This window comes from Sphaerodactylus townsendi, linkage group LG02, assembly GCF_021028975.2.
Source record: "Sphaerodactylus townsendi isolate TG3544 linkage group LG02, MPM_Stown_v2.3, whole genome shotgun sequence".
Lineage (NCBI taxonomy): Eukaryota > Metazoa > Chordata > Lepidosauria > Squamata > Sphaerodactylidae > Sphaerodactylus > Sphaerodactylus townsendi.
Window position 1 is genome coordinate 162,885,248 of NC_059426.1, and position 20,035 is coordinate 162,905,282.

At 45.7% G+C, this 20,035-nt stretch overlaps 1 protein-coding gene across 1 annotated transcript in view; it reads right to left on the bottom strand.

Annotated features, from left to right (window-relative positions):
- Window positions 1-20,035, bottom strand: part of CDC42BPB (CDC42 binding protein kinase beta) — a 160,590-nt gene that overhangs the window by 49,212 nt on the left and 91,343 nt on the right. The window contains exons 8-15 of the mRNA XM_048484640.1: window positions 16,862-17,110; window positions 16,536-16,615; window positions 14,782-14,948; window positions 14,565-14,684; window positions 6,427-6,560; window positions 4,422-4,664; window positions 2,575-2,685; window positions 67-311 (exon numbers count right to left, since the gene is read on the bottom strand). Coding sequence (XP_048340597.1) covers window positions 67-311; window positions 2,575-2,685; window positions 4,422-4,664; window positions 6,427-6,560; window positions 14,565-14,684; window positions 14,782-14,948; window positions 16,536-16,615; window positions 16,862-17,110 — 1,349 coding nt within the window. The remainder of the gene's footprint in view (window positions 1-66; window positions 312-2,574; window positions 2,686-4,421; window positions 4,665-6,426; window positions 6,561-14,564; window positions 14,685-14,781; window positions 14,949-16,535; window positions 16,616-16,861; window positions 17,111-20,035) is intronic.

Genomic DNA, 20,035 nt, shown 5'->3' on the forward strand with positions numbered 1-20,035 from the left:
CCACATAACTCTCAAGTTGGGGGGGGGACCCACATTTCTGAGACAGCAGCTGCACGTACAACTTACTTCTCTCTCTTGGCCTTGTCCAGCTTGTCTTTCAACATCAGAATCTCCTTCTGCAGTGCCAGCTGGTGGCTTTCTAAATCGTGCACCTCCTTCTTCACATTTTTCACCTCCAAGATGTGGGATGCTTCTCGCCTGACCAGCTCCTCTTCATAAAACAAGATCTTCTTCTCGAGCTCTGACTTCATTTTGGCCAGCTCCTGCTGGTGCTCCAGCATGGCCCCCGCGGCACGGCCCCCTTGCTTGAGCTGGGGAACAGCAAGAATAGACAAGTCATTCCTACGTACAGTTGAACTTCAGCATAAACTAGACCAGGTGTCTGCAACCTGCGGCTCTCCAGATGTTCATAAACTACAATTCCCATCAGCCCTTGCCAGCATGGTTGCAGACCTCTGAACTAGACTGTGGCCAGTTACCCACAGCCAGCTCTTGTTCTGCTTTAGCGCAAAAAGTTGAGCTACAAGTGCTCCCGCTTTCCACGGGGAAAGAAAGCACCGGCAGGGCAAGAGGAGTCCGTTGGGACAAGAAAGCTTGCCTCAACGTGCTTCCGCTTCTGGTGAGCGGCAGGGATCAACTATCCCAACGGCTTCAGGTAGCAATGAATCCAACATGTTCAGTACTGTGAACAAAGAAGTGCTTCCTCTGGTCTACACTGAATCCCTCCCCACCTATCACTGAGTGTCCCTGAATGCTATTATGAGAGAAGGAGAAAAGCATTCTCTCCCTGCTTTCTCCACCATTTCATTTCCTTTGTCTTGCTGGTGGCCTTTCCTAGTCATTCTTCCAGCTCTACAATGTTCAGTCTGAGACGAGGCAAAGAGAACTGGCCCCAGTATGCCCGATTCAGCCCCACCACAGAGTTAAATACAGGCACTGGGATACCATTGGTGCCTATTTCACCACTTGTGTACACTGAGCTGACACTGTCAAGGAAATATCCACATCCTTCCTGGTGTACCTTTCACCGCTAGGAACCCTCCATCCAGATTCCACCCATGTGCATCTGAGGTTAAAATTCTTTGCCTCGGTGTGCAACACCAGACACTTATTTTATTTTTTTTACTTCACTTATATTCCACTTTTCTCCCCAACGGGGAGCCAAAGCGACTAACTTTATTCTGTTCACCTCCATTTTATCCTCACAACAGCCTTATAAGGTAGGTTAGGCTAAGAGTATGTGTGTGAGAGAGACTGCCCCCAAAATTACGTAGCAGTGTAGGGAACTGAACCTCCCAGGTCCCAGTACGACACGTTAACCACGACACAAGGCTGACTCCTGCTGAATCCCTTTTACCCATTCTGTCATGACAGTTTGCAGAGAACACTCTGACACACTCCTCACAATTTGTTACAGTCCTCACCGTTCAGGTGTCATCTGCAAACTTACTTTACTGCTTGCCTGGGATCCCAGAATGTTTACGTTATAGCTCTATACAATTGTTAGGTTTTGTGCGGGTTGTCAAAGCACAGCTCTGGGATGGCTGGTGCACACAGAGCTACCACGGGGCTGCTTCGTTTTCCTTCCCATGGTAACAGTCAGCATGTCAGTAACCTCTTTGCATGCAGTGGTTTTGGGACCTTCCGGTCAGGGGTTGCACCTAATTGATTGAGATGCATTCCTAGCTTGATGCAGTTGCTACAAAATATATTGCCAGTGATTGCATCTAGTTGATTGAGATGCATTCCGACCTCAATGTAATTGCTACAAGACATATGTAACCAGCCTGATATATGTTACCACTGCTGTAATGGGACATTCTTTCATTGATCTTTTCTTTATGGCTTCATACGCTGAAAAGATAACTAGGCTTACCCCTGACACTTCTGGTCTCATGGGAAACAGGATGTTTCCATTGTCCTGTGGAGGCAGGAGGCCAGGTGGCTTTATCTCTATCTGTCACCCACCTTGGGGTGCCTCAGCTCCAAAATAATTCTTTCTTACATTCTTTGGGAAAATGGGAGGGGGGACTAACTTCTGAATAAAGGGCATAGCAAAAGCCAGGTTTGTCAGAACTGGTTTTAACAAGCTGGGTGCTTCGTTGCTTGCCAATAAACACTGATCAACAATACGGAGTTCGTTTATTGATTCAAGGTCCGAGACCTGACACTTCTCCGTGAGCCAGCCTAGATCTATTAGAAAAATTCCATGATGCACAGAGCAGGCTGCTTTCTGCAGATGGCCTGCACCAAAGACAGAAATGTAAAGCAGTCTCCACATGGCGTGTGTCTTACAAGCAATACCATCAGCGGCTGTGTCCCACCGTGAGACTGAAATCACTGTGCGACTGAAATCTGGAGGAATCTTGTCGGACACCCAGAATGGACAACTCACTACAACTGGAACACACATGCACAAAACACAAACCTTCCACTCTAGAAAGTTTACAATGAACAAAGCTGACGAGATGCTATTAGGAAGACAGCACCACCACACAGTTAGGATTGGATTTCTAGCTCTTGTTAAATAAAATATGTTTTCCTATTGCTTGGATTTTTTTAAAAAGGTATCACCTTTAGCGTTTCCAGTTCACTCTCCACCTGCTTAGAGAAAATCTCGCTGTGCTCCCGAAGTTTGCGCTCCTTTGATGCTTCTGCTGCGGCATCATCAAGTTGGGCCTCCAGCTACAAAGAGAGAAACAGGCCTAATTATTAAGCAGAAACAATCTTGAGCTCAGGCATCATCACTGTCTCTATGGCATGATGTGCCAGGAACCCCCGAAACCTTTAGAGCACAACTATGCTTCTTCAGGCTCAGGGAGGGAAGGTGGCATGGTAGTGGTCTGCAACCTGTGGCTCTCCAGATGTTAATGGACTACAATTCCCATCAGCCCCTGCCAGCATAGCCCAATCTCAATAAGTACTTGGAAAGGAGGTCACCAGGGAGGGCTCTGCAAAGGAAGGTAATGCCAAACCACCTCTGCTTCTCATTCCTCTTGAAAGCCCATTCCTGGGGTTGTCAAAAGTCAGTAATGGCATTTAACACACAGCTTATTTCAATTTCATTTCAATTTTAATTTATACCCCGCCCTATCCCCAAAGAGCTCAGGGCTGCTAACAACATGATAAAACAGTACAATAAAATAGAATAACCAACAATAACAATAATAAATGCATTAAGAACTAGAAATAAGACCAAAATACTCCTTCCTACGGGCCCGTGATTTGCCATGCTTTACAGAGCTCCACACTTGATTTTTTAAAATAGCCGACTGAAATCCAGTAAGCGCTAGTTACGTTTAAAAGCCTTAACACCTTCCGAGTCAAACCAGTGCAACACAGCTCCTTAAGAATAGAGAACCCTGCTGTGAAAGAAGTTCTCGTTAAAAGAAGCAGGCATCAATTCCAAGCTCTTAAGAATAGAGAACCCTACTGTGAAAGAAGTTCTTATTAAAAGAAGCAGACATCAATTGCAAGCTCCCAGCTCCTGGAAAGTGTGTGTGTTGGGGGGAGGGGGGGAGGGGTTTTTTACGGGCGAGAGCGGAGGGCGAACATCTGGGATGCTCCATCATCTCTACCAAGTGATAGCCCCAGATTCTCAACCTTCTGCCAGGTCCCCCAAAATGCTGAGGTATTCTTTTGAAACCAAGACAGAACTGTCCATCTTGGGAATTAGTGTGCTTTAATTGAAAACTGTGAAAATAAGTCATTTTAAAGGGACACCAATAGCCAATAATATGAAAGAGAGGCGGGTACCTCAGACACTTCCGAATAAGGCTGTAAGAAGTTGTGTTAGCTTTATAGTTCAATTGTGTCTAACAAAATGTGACTGCGTTTGGCATTTATCATTTGTTATTTGTGCAGACGGGGAGAGATGACAACAGTAAGCCCATAAAAACCCAGAGCGGGGCCAAAAGATCCTGTTATGATGAAGAAGAGGAGTTTGGATTTATATCCCCCCTTTCTCTCCTGTAGGAGACTCAAAGGGGCTGACAATCTCCTTGCCCTTCCCCCCTCACAAAAAAACCCTGAGAGATAGGTGGGGCTGAAAGAGCTCCGAGAAGCTGTGACTAGCCCAAGGTCACCCAGCTGGCGTGTGTGGAAGTGCACAGGCTAATCTGAATTCCCCAGATAAGCCTCCACAGCTCAGGCGACAGAGCGGAGAATCAAACCTGGTTCCTCCAGATTAGATACACGAGCTCTTAACCTCCTACACCACTGCTGCTCCTTGATGACAGAAACAGCAAAGGACTGCATTCATGGAGCATGTGGTTCATACATTACACAGGAACATACAACCTCACACACCAATTGAAGGGCAGCAGGGAAAAAGAAAACTACTGATATGAACAAACTCATCCCACAGTGTGACTATTTCAAGCAGCTGAAATCCATTAGCTACAGGTCCCCTGCACAAGTACCTCTTTCCTTGCTTTCTCCGATTTCCGGATTTCCTGTCTCATGGAGTCCATTTTCTGCATGACCACTTCCACTTCTTCCTCTTTGTCACGGAGCTGCCGAGAGAGCTTCTGCTTCTGCGAGCGCAAGTCTGCCATCCTTTCGTTCAGCTCTGAGAATTCGTGCATTGCCAGCTTCCTTTGCTGATGGGCGTCTTTCAGTTCTTTCGACTGCCCCTTTAGCCTCTCGGAGGCTTCGACCAGTTGCTGGCGAAAAAGAACGGCCCAAACAAGTTTTCAGAATTAGGTTCTGGGAATGGCTGAGTGCTAATTAAACAGCGGACGGCAGTTTTGTCGAAACACACAGGCGCACACTGGGTACGCTGCCTTGCCCTGCTCCCATACCCAATGCGGCAGGCATTTTGACAGCAGCATTCAAACATAAGAACATAAGAACTAGCCTGCTGGATCAGACACAAAAGACCTCTGCTAGACGCCCCAGACAGCCACTGCCAGACTGAGTAGTCAGTACTTGGTAAACCAAAGGGCAAATTCAGTATTAGAAGAAGAAAAGTTTGGATTTATATTCCACCTTTCTCTCCTGTAAGGAGACTCAAGGTGGCTTACAAGCTCCTTTCCCTCTCCCTACAACAGACACCTGGTGAGGTAGGTGGGGCTGAGAGAGTTCCAAAGAACTGTGGTCACCCAGCAGGAATGTAGGAGTGTGAAAACACATCTGGTTTATCAGATAAGCCTCTGCCACTCAGGTGGAGGAGTGGGGAATCAAACCCAGTTCTCCAGATTAGAATCCACCTGCTGTTAACCACTACACCACGCTGGTTCTCAGAGTCTTCATGTGTGTGCCGGGAGGCTCCAGTGGAAAGGTGGAAGGGGACAAAATCATCCCTACTGCCTCTTCTATCAATTTAGGTCCACCAAGAGGGAGGAGGGGGCAATTTCACATCCTCCACACTGAGCATAATGACCAGGATTATTGATTAGCCCATGACCCTGGGGAAGTTCATTTCCAGGGTCAGAAAGGCCTGCTGGTGAGAAGCGGAAAATTAGAAAGATCTGTAATGGTTGCATCTGCAGTTCACTGGCTCCAACGGTCTGTCGATATGTCCTCAATGTCTTCCTCTTCCACCACTGTTCCTTATATCCCACTGCTGTCCCATTCTTCCAGGCAAGCGCTTCCTTCCTTTTCTAATTTTGTTTCTCTCTCTTTTTTTTTAACCTCCCATACATAGTCTCCACAAATATATGTGTTGTAGTGAAGCCCTATGGTGCACAGTGGAAACCTGCAGTTTTGCAATCAAAACCCTGCTTATGACCTGAGTTTGATCCCAAGTTGGTTTCAGGTAGCTGACTTAAGGATGACTCAGCCTTACTCCTTCCGAGGTCAGTAAAATGAGTACCCAGCTTGCTGAAGGTAAAGTGTAGATGACTGAAGGCGGCAATGGCAAACTGTTCTATAAACTGGGGTGTTGTGCGGTTTGCGGGCCATATGGCCGTATTCTGGTAGCATTTTCTCCTGACGTTTCGCCTGGAGGATCTCTGAAGATGCCAGCCACAGATGCAGGCGAAACGTCAGGAGAAAATGCTACCAGAACTCAGCTGTACAGCTACAAACCACACAACACCCCAGTGATTCCGGCCATGAAAGCCTTTGGCAATACATTATCCTATAAACGTTGTCTGCCTAGTAAACATTGTAATGTCACATCACCCCATGGGTCAGTAACGGCCCAGTGCTTCTATAGGGGACTACCTTTACCTTTAATGGATTAAGAGTGCCAAATACAGATCAAGAACTCCTGGATTCTGATCATTCCCCACTATGAAGCTTGCTAGCTCAGGTAGTGACGTATCTAAATAGTGACCTATTAGGTGCTGCTGCGACGAGTACATGGGGTAAATCACATTTGCTGCTGGAACTTCATAGTAAAAAAGAGAGCCTACAACAGTCTTGCCACCTCTGTTCCCAGGCACTGCCGCCACAACAGAAGCACGTTCTACTTCTTAATACCTTGTGAAGATCCTCCTTTTCTTGCCTTAATATTCTGGATTGCTTCTCGAGCCCTCTCAACTTGTGGGCGGAGTCTTCATGCTCTTGCCGTAGTGTCACTGCGTCTTCCAGCTGCCGTTCTAGCCTGTTTGAATCTGTAAATGTTTTTAAAAAGAGGATTCTTTCACATGGGTGGCATAACCAGCTACCCTACACTCTTTGCCTTTAACGACGGACCATTTAAATCCGGAAGCCTAGAGTGAGCTTGAGCTCTCCCCCCTCTTCTGTCGAAATGCACGAGAGAAGCCCCATTATACCCACCTTGGCTTATCCTGCAGCCAAAGATGGAATAAAAATACAATTTTGCCTGGAGGTAGACCTAACACCTGGGCCAAGAAAACTTGGATACCAAAGGCCAAATAAATTATGCAACACAAGCTTCCCCCTCTGCCATCTGCTCATTTCACAACATTGACTCTGCTTCCAACATCCATGTTTTCAAAGGCTGGGATCCAAAGAGCTACTTGAGGCATGCCCACTGGGATTGTTTATGCTTTTCCCTCTTGGAACAGTGGAGTGACTTATAATGCCATATTACAATTCAGGGTTACGTTTTAAAGCAGTTTTGCCGCCTGACTTTGAGGCAGGGCTATTGGGGGCAGGGGGGGGGACTTAGTGGAACAGAATTGCAGCAGCTTGGGTCACAGCAAAGGTGCTGCTGGGGAAAGTTTGTGTTCTTCTGAATGTGCAGGGCAGGATGAATGCTTGGGGTGGGGGGTGGGGGGGGTGGACTGGAGGTTCTCTTCAGCCTTGCTTGAGGGATCTTGCTATTTAAGAATGCCAAGCCCAAAGCTTTCAGCACTGGCTTTTCAAAGGTCTGGGAGATGCTGGGGAGAAGGCAGGAAAAGAACTGCAAGTGATGTTCCAACCTTGCACGCCTGATATACGCTGCTGTTTTATTACCCCCACAGCCTGCTGTTTTCCATTCGTACGTTCAAGGTGGATAAATCGTAATTGTACAAATAAATGATATTAAGTCAACAACAGAAAAGTGAGGAAGGAACACCGGGACTGCTGGGACAGGTCCTTCCTACTCTGAGGGTGGAGTGATTCCTCCCATGAGGTCAGAAGTCAACTCCCATCTCTATTCATTCAAAGTTTGGGGGGGGGGGGGAGATGTGACTTTTCCATTAATTCAAAATACTTTGTAAAATACCACTGAATCATTGCATTGAAAAATACCAATGAAAATACCATTGAATCTGTAAATACAACTATGTGTAGGATAGTGATGGCGAACCTTTTTGAGACCGAGTGCCCAAATTGCAGCCCGAACCCCACTTATTTATCGCAAAGTGCCAACCCAGCAATTTAACCTGAATGCTGAGGTTTTAGTTTAGAAAAAACCAGTTGGCTCCCTCTTCCTCTGCCCCACCCACTCGAGCAGGGGCCAGCCTGCTCTAGCCTCCAGCAAGTCCCGCACACACTGCTCTGTGCCTCTCTAGCATCTCTGCCTCCTCTGTGCCCACCCCTCCTCGGGCGGCAGCCACCTGGAGTACAGGCACCAGGTCTGCCAGCCGAGTCCTCCCTGCTCACCGCGGTGCATGCACGTCGTGCTCAGTGGCCCAGGCCAGCCTAGATGGGTGTGTGTGTATGTGTGTGTGTGATTTTCTGCCCCCCACATGATGAATTCTGTGTGCGCGTGCCCACAGAGAGGGCTTCGAGTGCCACCTCTGGCACCCATGCCATAGGTTCGCCATCACTGGCGTAGGAGAACTGCCCTGATCTAGATGGCCAAAGTTAGCCTCATGTCATCATACCTCAGAAACTAAGCAGGTTTGGCTATAGTTAGTACTTGGATGGGAGACCACCTAGTCCAGGGTGCCTCTGCAGAGGCAGGCAATGGCAAACCACCTCTGTTTATTTCTTGCCTTGAAAACCCTATTGAGTTGCCGCAAGTCAACGGCAACTTGACATTGCTTTACACAGACACATCGGAGGGCCAGAATTGAGTCCAGTAGCAATTTAGAGAGGAACAAGATTTTTGAGGGACAAGACTTTGAGATTCAAAGCTCCCTTTGTCAGATACGCGTATGAATGGAGATCCGTGGTTCCTTTATCCCAATCAGAAGGCTGGGGAAGGGGTATTCCAAAGAAAGGAATCTGGTTTCTTTTTCACTATGCACCAGGCAAGGTAGGGATATTTATTTTATAGCACCATACACTGCAGGCTGTGTAGGTTCCTTGCCTAGTGGATATCTAAGTCTATGTAAGGACTTTCTGCTTTGGACAAAAAAACTTGACGTTTTCTCAGAATGGTGGAAAGAACAGTTGACCTTGGGCACTAACAGTAACTTTGCTCTTAGTACTACCCTCGTGAAAAGCAGAGTCTGCTTCTGATGGCCAAAGTTCCTAACTACGGCACACCGCAAGCGGATGCAGTGCTACAAAAGAAAGTACTATTAAACGATAGCGTTTTTAGAGAGACCTCTCTAATGGGTTTAAATGGATGTTCCTTGAGCACTTCCCAGAACTCCACAGAGTCACCAGGAAGAGGAGCAGTGTAATTCTGGGGGATTGATGAGACGCACATCTCACAGAAAACAGCCAGCATACAGATGCCTTGTCGATGGGCCGTAGCACTTTAGCCAATATTGCTGCTTGAGAGAGCCAGCGTGGCATAGTGGTTAAGAGTAGGTGCACTCTAATCTGGAGAACCAGGTTTGATTCCCCGCTCTGCCACTTGAGCTGTGGACGTTTATCTGGTGAACCAGATTAGCTTGTGCACTTCAACACATGCCAGCTGGGTGACCTTGGGCTAGGCACAGTTCTTTGGAACTCTCTCAGCCCCACCCACCTCACAGGGTGTTTGTTGTGAGGGGGGAAGGGAAAGGAGTTTGTAAGCCTCTTTGAGTCTCCTTACAGGAGAGAAAGGGGGGATATAAATTCAAACTCTTCTTCTTCTGTAGAGTACTGGAATGCAGCTTCTGTTTTAGCTTAATCTATGGAAACAGATGGACCTGCCAGAATGCGCCTTTAGTGTTCTTCCTCTCCCTCCTTCCTGTATGTGCATGCCCTTCAAGATGTTGGGGGCCTCTTAGAGGGTGACGTGATCTGTACTACCTGCTCCACATAATCTAGACTTAACAGGCATTTCCACTCAGTTTTAAGAACATAAGAAAGAGCCTGCTGGATCAGATCAGAGTCCATCTAGTCCAGCATTCTGCTACTCGCAGTGGCCCACCAGGTGCCTTTGGGAGCTCACATGCAGGATGTGAAAGCAATGGCCTTCTGCTGCTGCTCCCGAGCACCTGGTCTGCTAAGGCATTTGCAATCTCAGATCAAGGAGGATCAAGATTGGTAGCCAGAGATCGACTTCTCCTCCATAAATCTGTCCAAGTCCTTTTTAAAGTTATCCAGGTTAGTGGCCATCACCACCTCCTGTGGCAGCATATTCCAAACACCAATCACACGTTGCGTGAAGAAATGTTTCCTTTTATTAGACCTTATTCTTCCGCCCAGCATTTTCAATGTATGCCCATGGTTCTAGTATTGTGACTTTTCTGGTAGTTGTAGACAAGCTGAATTTGGGTGTGGATTAAATCCCTGAGTTATCGTGTGGGCTCTACCAGAGGCTTCCATGGATTCATCATAGACATCTCAACTAAACCATGCCTATAGGACCAAATTGCAGTGATACAGAGCAGCATCACCTTTTCCTCCCTGAATTTCCTTATTAGTTGGGGGGAAGGAGCACAAGAGTTTCTTTGATGTTTTTGTTGGCCGGATTTTTCCAGTTCTTCTTTCAGTAACAGAAAGTCATCTTGAGGTCTGACAGGCCTTGCAGGGCCCTGGTGTGCCTGAGCCTATTTTTTGAGAAGGGAGGGGAACAGAAAGAAAGAAAGAAAGAAAGAAAGAAAGAAAGAAAGAAAGAAAGAAAGAAAGAAAGAAAGAAAGAAAGAAAGAAAGAAAGAAAGAAAGAAAGAAAGAAAGAAAGAAAGAAAGAAAGAAAGAAAGAAAGAAAGAAAGTGTGTGAGAGAGAGAGAGAGAGAGAAAGAATAAAATGACTTTTGCCTAAGGCATTTGTGCCCTCCTGTGGCTAGTTGTGAGAGCATCTGATTGCAGGCTAATAAACTCTTCAGCCACCATTTTGCCATGGCCACAAATGATTGGTTATACGACTCTCCCCCAAATTTAGCGTCTCTGCTGACTGAGGATGAAGGGGAGTGATGCTGTGTGGCTACACTGAAAAAGGGCCCAATATTGGGCTCACCCTCATCATAGCAATTTTCCCCGCGGAGTCATTTTCTCTCTTAACTCGGTGCTGATACGACACCTGTAAATTGAGAATTTGCCTTCCCTGGCCTGAGTTCCCTCCCCAGGACTTGGGAGTGACAATCCAATTGACACTGTAAGGAAGGGTATCTCCTCTGAAGCTGGTGCTGGGGACCACTCATTGTGCTTCTTCATCCAAGGAGGACATATAGCCACCTGAGGAATCCTCTCCGAAGATCTGTGTTTCCACTGTCTGAAGCAGTAAGTTGATGGGCAAAATAATAGGAGGAGGGGCTTTTCTGGATTACAAACAAAGGGAAGAATGAGAGGAACAAGCAAGGTGGAATAGGTAGCAACAGGAAAGCAGAGGGGTCTGAAGGAGGACAGAGATCATTGACACCCTATCCCAGGGGTCTGCAACCTGTGGTTCTCCAGATGTTCATGGACTACAATCCCCATCAGCCCCTGCCAATTGGTCGTGCTGGTAGGGGCTGATGGGAATTGTAGTCCATGAACATCTGGAGAGCCACAGGTTGCAGACCCCTGGCCTATCCTCATTTCCTGTCCTGGAAGGGAAATGCAGAAGAGGGCAACTTCCACCAGTGGAGGCAGGAAGTTAAATGCAGGACCTGACTGATAATCTGGAAAGGAAGGGGCATTTCCCATGCTAAGATACACTCCTCCTGCTCAGAGAGAGCACTTCTTCCACTAATGCAAACTGATTGCTCAAACAGCTACACAACAGAAGGCAGTCGCTGAAGCCTCACCTTCTGCTCTGATATTATGCCAGTGAAAGGGTTAGCAGAAGAAGAAGAGTTTGGATTTATACCCCACCTTTCTCTCCTGTAAGGAGACTCAAGGTGGTTTTACAAGCTCTTTTCCCTTCCTCTCCCCACAACAAACACCTTGAGAGATAGGTGGGGCTGAGAGAGTTCTGAAGAACTGTGACTAGCCCAGGGGTAGGGAACCTGCGGCTCCCCAGATGTTCAGGAACTACAATTCCCATCAGCCCCTACCAGCATGGCCAATTGGCCATGCTGACAGAGGCTGATGGGAATTGTAGTTCCTGAACATCTGGAGAGCCGCAGGTTCCCTACCCCTGGACTAGCCCAAGGAATGTAGGAGTGCGGAAACACATCTGGTTCACCAGATAAGCCTCTGCTACTCAGGTGGAGGAGTGGGGAATCAAACCCGGTTCTCCAGATTAGAATCCACCTGCTCTTAACCACTACACCAATGTTACAACACCACTGGTTGTGAAGTGTGATGAAAATCTAATCCAATTTCCCCTGCCCCCATCATTTGTACAGAAAGGATGAATTTGCAATTTACTCATTGCCTGCGAACAAAGACTAAATTTTCCACAAATTTTGAAAACTTGGGGGGAACCTCTGGGTGGGAAAGGGGACAAGGACACAGAAATTTTGTTAAACACGGAAGCCTATTCAATACTCACTCTCTTGCCAAAGCAAAACTTATTTTACTGCTTTAATAATACAAAATGCATTATTCAGAACACTGCTAGCATATAAAATTATATTACTCGGCACTTTTATGCCACCTTAAATTTGTTTGTGCAGAATTTGCAAATATACCCCAAATTAGTGCACGTACTGTAGAGTGCTGCACCTTATGCTACCTAACAGCACGTACATCTTTGCTTTGGCAACGTGAGAAGGGAAAAAAACATCTGAAAATAGGAACCACAAATTTTGTAGTAAATTGAAAGCTGTCCATAAGAGGCCTTAAAACAGTCCTGTACAGTCAAAGCATTAAGAGCTATTGTTAGAACTGGATAGACTCTTGCTAATCAGGACATCTAAAGTCCACATTTCTTATCAAAATTCCAAGTTGAAGGGATGATCCAGAACCCCTACCCCGGCAGCATTTAAGGCCAGTAAGAAGGTGAAATGAACTGCCAACTTGACTAACACTCAGAACAAGCAGACTCAATTGCTTTCACTCAACTGCTTTCCTCCTGCACCTTAAGAACAGAACTAATTATGGCAAAACAAACATACTCAGTGATTCAATGGGCTAATATGTGTGCTAAGTTCTGCAACCTTGTCTACACTGCATGAAAGGTTGGAGCTCCTGTTCTGCCCTCCCTTGCTCCATAATATATTGGTGGTGGAAAATGCCATCAGCCTGCAGCCAACTTTGGGCGACCGTGTAAGGTTCTCAAGGCAAGAGACGAATAGAGATGTCCTGTCATTACTGGCCACTGGTCAGTTGCACCCCTGGTCTTCCCTGGTGGCCTCCCGCCCATGAACTAACCAGGACTTACCTCCTCTAAAACACTTCCTTCTTTGGACTAACGATGATAGTTGGTGTTTGGAATATGCATGCCACAGGAGGTGGTGATGGGCCACCTGAACCTGAGAAGGCTTCTAAAAGGGGCTTGGACAGATTTATGGAGGAGGAAATCGATTTACTGGCTACCAATCTTGAGAGTCCCTCTTTGATCTGAGATTGCAAATCTTGCCTTAACAGTCCAGGGTGCTCTCAGGGAGACAACAGCTCGCTTGAGAAGGCCGGAATACCATTGCTTTCACATCCTGCATGTGAGCTCCCAAAGGCACCTGGTGGGCCACTGCGAGTAGCAGAATGCTGGACTAGATGGACTCCGGTCTGATCCAGCTGGCTTGTTCTTATGCTCTTATGCTCTCTATTCTGCATTGGTTAGACCTCACCTGGAATATTGTGTACAGTTCTGGGCACTGCAGTTCAAGAAGGAAGTTGACAAGCTGGAACGGGTCCAGAGGAGGGCAACCAAAATGGTAAACGGTCTGGAATCCATGCTCTACGAGGGGAGACTTAGGGAGCTGAGGATGTTTAGTTTGGTGAAGAGAAGGTTAAGAGGTGACATGATAATCCTATTTAGATATTTGAAGGGATGTCATGTTGGTGAGGAAGCAATCTTGTTTTCTGCTGCTCCAGAGGCTAGGATCAGGAAAGAGTAATCTGTTCAAGGTGAAGGAAAAGAGATTCCACCTAAACATTGCAAAAACTTCCTGACAGTAGGGGCTGTTCGACAGTGGAATGGACTACCTCGGAGTGTTGTGAAGTCTTCTTCTTTGGAGGTATTTAAAGAGAGGCTAGATGGCTATCTGTCAGGAGTGCTTTCTTTATGTGCTCCTGCATTACAGGGGGTTGGACTTGATGGCCCTTGAGGTCTCTTCCAACTCTATGATTCCATGACCTTGCTTAGCTTCCGAGATCAATCTAGCCTGGGCCATTCAGGTTGGTTATTACAGAGACATATACGGAAGCAAAGATTCCACATGTCTTAAACAAAGCATCTCACATACATGCTGTGAATATTTAATTAACAGGGCTACAAGAAAAACTGCTGATGGCATCTGTTGGATAAATATGGTCAATCTAAGAATGAAGTTTCTCAGCACAGTGAATGAATGAAGGATCCACTTAGGTAGGTATGATACTAAATACGGAGCAAGCTGAAAAAATGTTTTTATGAGGGACTCTCGCATCAAGTTCCTCGGATAAAGCTTGTACCTTTGTGGGAGAAAGCAAGATTAGGAGAAGAGGATATCCTGGGACTTTTATGGAAAGAAGGAAAAAATATCACATTATCTAAATGAACCTTACAGATTTCTCGCATTCTTGAATTCCCTTGTGGGAGTACCTCCTATCAGACTGAAGGAAGCGATAAGCTCTCGTTCCAAAAAAAATTCTAAATGCTATTTAAGATTCTGCCTGCCACAGCTCTTGAAAGCCACATTAGAACCCAATCTGTCACGCATTTGCACAAGCAATGCTCCAACAGCTTACTAACAAGAAACCTCTCTTCGCTGTTGAAGTTGTTTGATCTTTGTTCCCGAACTAAGGGAGAAACCCATTAAAATATGGTGGTCGCATACCTGCTATTTTGTTCTTCAAGCGCTCTATTTCCTCATTTAACTTCTTTATTTCTTTATCCCGGCTTGTGTTTGTCATCAGGCGAGCAGAACCGTGAAGGGACTGAACAGCTTGGGTGGATTCTGAAATTGAACAAGAAGCGCACACCATGTTAAGCCAAATGTGACACATTCTGCCGCTTGGCCACCCGTAGCACCAGGGGAAAATGACGAGGATCACCTTGCAACTTCCTGCTCAGCTCTAGCTTCTCCTGCTCCAGCCTCCGTATTCTCCTTTCGTACGCCTCTATTTGCAAGCTGTTGTCCAAGTCGCGCTGCACATCCTCGTCTTTGGTGATACCGCTGGACTGCATCACCCCCTTGAGGGAGCCTCTGTCCGAAAAGCAGCTGGAACCAGAATGCAGAACAGAACATGTTCTAATAATGAAGGACAGGTCCCATCAATGGCCATGATTGACCACAGGGAATTTCCACATCCAGAGGCAGTAAAACTTCCCAATACCAGCACTAGGAGGTAGCATCAGGGTTGGAGGCAAGGAAACCAGGGCTTCTAAGACCTGGCTGTGGTTGGCTCTGCATGGTAAGAGGGTTGGCTGCTGTGTAAAGCAGTATGCTAGGATAGATGGACCACCAGTCTGCTGGCCAGGCTCTACTGATGTTCTTAACGGACGCGTTTGACCCGAAGAAATAGGTTTCCTGTTGGAAACTCAACAGCCTGAAACAAACATAGTTCACTGCATTTTCTCACATCCTACCTCACTGCCACCACTCTAGAGCCACCATGGTGGTTAAGAGCAGGTGCACTCTAATCTGGAGAACTGGGTTTGAGTCCCTGCTCCTCCACTTGAGCTGTGGAGGCTTATCTGGTGAGCCAGGTTAGCTTGTGCACTCCAACACACGCCAGCTGGGTGACCTTGGGCTAGTCACAGTTCTTCAGAGCTCTCTCTGCCCCACCTACTTCACAGGGTGTTTGCTGTGAGGGGGCGGGAAGGGAAAGGAGACTGTAAGCCCCTTTGAGTCTCCTTAAAGGAGAGAAAGGGGGGTATAAATCCAAACTCTTCTCTTTGTCTTATCATTTCTTGGGTTGGATCCCACAAATCATGAGTACAAAAACAACTATTTGCAGCTATTTGATGCAGCTATTTCCTGCTTTCCCTTTCCTCTACAGCCTTAGGAAATCTTCAGATAGGTGGTGATGGAGGTACCAGGGCCCTTGTGGGTAAAAAGCCATGTGGCATTGGTCACTGCAATGAGGAGGGGAACTGTGACTAGTCCAAGGTTACCTAATGGGCTTCATGTAGAGGAGTGGGGAAACAAACCCAGTTCACCAGATAAGAGTCTGCTGCTTATATGGAGAAGTGGGGAATCAAACCTGGTTCTTCCAATTAGAATCCATCGCTTTTAACCACTGCACCATGCTGGTTAGACACTACAGTAGAATCCACCGCTTTTAGCCATTACATCATAATGGTTCTCCTGAGCAATGTCATCCCCTTGTTCCTTTTCCATCAGCAGTGATTCTGATGGAAGAAATTCCAGTAACGCTAGAAGGGAGCTTGCCCAGTTCCCCCGCATCACTGCAGCTCCCCCTAGAGGACCCTTAACATCCTGCATCAGCTTCTCAAAGTACTCAGGGGGTTGCTGAAGGAGCGTGTGGGAAAGAATTGTGCTTCTGAGCATTGCTGTGGTCAGGCTTCATGAACCTCAACTGCTGGTGTTTCCACAGTTGAAATATAGCTAGTAACTTTTTATGACACAGATATGCTGCTCTATAAGGCCCTTGTGCCATGATGGCGCTACAAGACAGTCTATCTTAGTGACTGGAAGCAAAGAAAAATAACAGAAACTCAAAAACTCATTCTTAACATTTTACAGGACAATTCAACAAATTACTCTAAAGACACGACAACTCTGTTAACCTGAACACAAGCATTGTTGCACAAAGCCCTGAGTCTTGAGGACTTTTTTACGAACCTTTCCGTTGTGTAGGTAAACCCAACAAAAGGTAAATGCAATCCAGAAAAGCCAGTGTGAGAACCAGGTGGTATCATTTCCTACCAAAAAAAAGAGAAGTCCCTAAGATTAAAGGTAAGCAAAATAATAAAAAAACACTAGTCCCCCATATGATCTTAACATGGATATCAAGTAAAACAAAAACCGCACAAACATATTGGGATAAATAATTGCTGAAGTCTGATGTGTGTGGTCTAGGAGGGCAGGGCAGGGCAGGGCAGGGCGATGCGGTCGTGTAGGTATGTGGGCCCAAGACCGCTATAACAAAGAAGAAAAGAAACACTCACTGGGTTTCTCAGCACATCATCATCTACATCGAAGTTGGATGTGTCTGAAGGGCTGCTAACTTCTGGAATGTAAGGTGCTTCTAAATTTCGGATATTGTCCCAGTTGAGTCCTTCAAAAAATGCATGCGACTTGAAATCCTCTATTCCGTTCTGACCCAAACGACGTTCTCTGCTACATATAAGCCGCTGAATCAGGTCTTTTGCGTCTTCGGATACATCTGTAACATGGGATGGAAACTGAAACCTCTCCTGGGGAAGGGGGAGGGAAAGAAAGCCTTTGATTCAAATTTCTAGAATGAGAAAACGCTGCAGAAGAGATACTTTTACAACAGGTTTACTAATGCAAGGGAAACAAAGTCACAGCAGTGTTATTACTAATGCCAATGAGTTAACAGTCCAACATTAATAGTAAAGGCATAAACCAAATCTTGCAATTAAAGATAATGAAGAAGACAGGATTTGAAAATATGAAAACAAAATTACCGAGTCGTTTAAATCTATGCTTTGGGAAAGACTGAAATAATTAAATGGATGACAACCCAGCAAAAAGTTCATGACAGTGGACTGACCAGTAATATCAATTTTTAGAAAACTGTGTCTATCACATTCCTGTGAACATCATTAACTGATGGAACAGGAAAGCATAAGGGATGTGATTTTCTATCAAACACTTAATTCTTCTATGCTCTTTGACTTTTAACTAATACAAATCTTTAGTTGTATTCTCATCTATATGCCTGTAAAGATGCGGGTACAGTAAAGGTAGTTCAGCAGAGGAATTGGCTGTCTAGGAAGGAGGTGAGCTCCTCCTCTTTGGTAGTCTTCAAGCAGTGGCTGGACAAACAATGGCCAAGGATGCTCGAGGCTGATCCTGCATTAAGCAGGGGGTTGAACTAAATGGCCTGTATGGTCCCTTTCCAACTCTATGATTCTATGTCCATGTCTGGCCTAAGATCACACTCTGAATTTCACAGTGACAAAGATTTCGTTTTCCCCAGGCTTAATCCAATACTCTAACCCAGGGGTGACCGACTCTGGCGCTTCAGATGCCAGCAGGGGCTGATGGGAATTGTAGTCCATGAACATCTGAAGCTCCAGAGTTGGACATCCCTGCTCTAACCCATAAGATTGGATCTCATTTTGTTCAGCTTTGCAGGTGTATGAGGTTGAAACAGATGAGGGGAGAATCCTCAGTTTCCATGGGCAAAAGGTGAGATTGAAAAAACACACACAGAAAAAATATGAAAGTCTACTCCCAAGTACTTAACAACCTCAGAAATGGAAGGTCTGCTCTCCATTACATAACAGTTTCAGAACGCATAATATGAATTTTGCCTATCAATTTCATGATTTCAGGAGAGTGAGGATAATATCTAATGAATATTATATTCATGGCTTATGAGTTTTTATTCTTAGAAAGGGACAATATTTAAATTCTGCAATATTTGTATACTATTTGTGATGCATGTAATTATTCTCCCAAAGCAATTCACAATAACAGCGCAATTAAAAATAATATCTATTAAAGTAAACAGAGAAATCAGCAATTACAAAAACAAGGAGGATTTAAGAAATATTTAAGTCCCTAAACCAGGGGTACCCAGCGCAGGGCTCTCCAACACTTTTCCAGGTGCCCACAAAGTGGTTTCAGAAAATGAGGAGGGGAATAGGTAGGGCTCCTGCCCTGAAGCTTCAGACTGGCTGTGCAAATTAAAATAATTTTGGGGGCAGCTACCATTACAGTGTTGGTGTTATTACCAATCACTCCTCATTCCCAGGATATTTTTAAAAAATATTCCTCTTGTCCCCTGCAGCTGGACTTCCTCTGTGTATGGTTGGCTCCGCCTCCCAGGGTGCTCTTTGGTGGTTGCGACCGTCACCCTGTGTCATAATTCCAAAGGTGCCCACAGGCTCAAAAAATGTTGGGGATCCCTAACTTAAATGGTCAGATCTACCATAAAAGCCCAACAGAATATAAGGGGCTCTACTTCTCTCCTTTCTAACGGAGGGGAGTATATCAACTTGAACTGGAGAGAATTTCTCAGCTCAGTAATCACTCCCTAAGCCGTGTCTGTGGCAAACTCCCTGACTGATAATGAGCAAGGCTGATGAATTTTAATCATTCCTGCTCCATTTTTAACGTTGCAAACTGATTTTACTGTAACAGATTAAAACTGTACGCATCACGCAATCAATATTAATAAGCGCGACTTTAAGGCAAAGCAAATTAGCATCGCCCGTCACGACCATATTTGTTTGGAAATATTCACTGATTTTAATGAAACTTGCTTCCAAGTAAGGAAGTTAAGGATTGCAATGTAAGCACTATGCATATTCTCCCTCCCCGGAGATGTCAAACAGGGAGAATTTAAGTCTGTTTTTAAAAAATGCCATTTTTTCCGTGGGAGACACCTGTAAACTGGAAACATCTTGACAATTCCCAAGAAAAAGCCAAGAATTTCAGGAAGAACCCTGAAAATGACTTACTCCTGCCATGCTCCAAATAAAGGCTTGTGCAATTGTCCGAATAAAGCAGTTTTCTAGTGTTCTGGAATCAGGGGTGTTACCACAGTGGCCTGGCCGCCCCCCTCCACTCCCAGAACCATTTTGGGGTAAGAAACTGAGTCTCCATCTGGAGTTTGAATGGCCTAGTCAGTTTGTTTTAAACTGTTTTATTGTTTTAATCTATTTATTGGAATTTTAAATGTATTATCTGTTGGAATAAGCGACTTCTGCATGCCTGGACACTGGGGGGTGCTGTGTATCTCACTCTAACTGTGATGTTGCCTCTCTTGTTTGCCCTCCTTGTCTGGGCCAGGAGACCGCCCACTAACTTCCTTTCTTCCCCAAGGTAGCTTCACTTCTGCTCTAGCCTTTGACCCGAGCGCATGGTCAATGGCAACCTGCTCAGTGGGGCCTTTCCCACTGCAGCATCCTCTCACCTCCACACACATGATGGCGCGTTAGTTGTGCCCACTTGTCGTAGGGAAAGTAATCTCTTTAGACTAGGGTTCTTTCTATCTACCTTTTCTTGGAACAAAGTTGTGAACTGAAGATAATTGAATAAATGTAAGTTTTACCTTTTACATTTATGTCTTGAGAAGTTTCTATAAACTGCACTCACACACACTACTGGGCATATCCATGACTCTAAACGAAATCTAACATTATCTT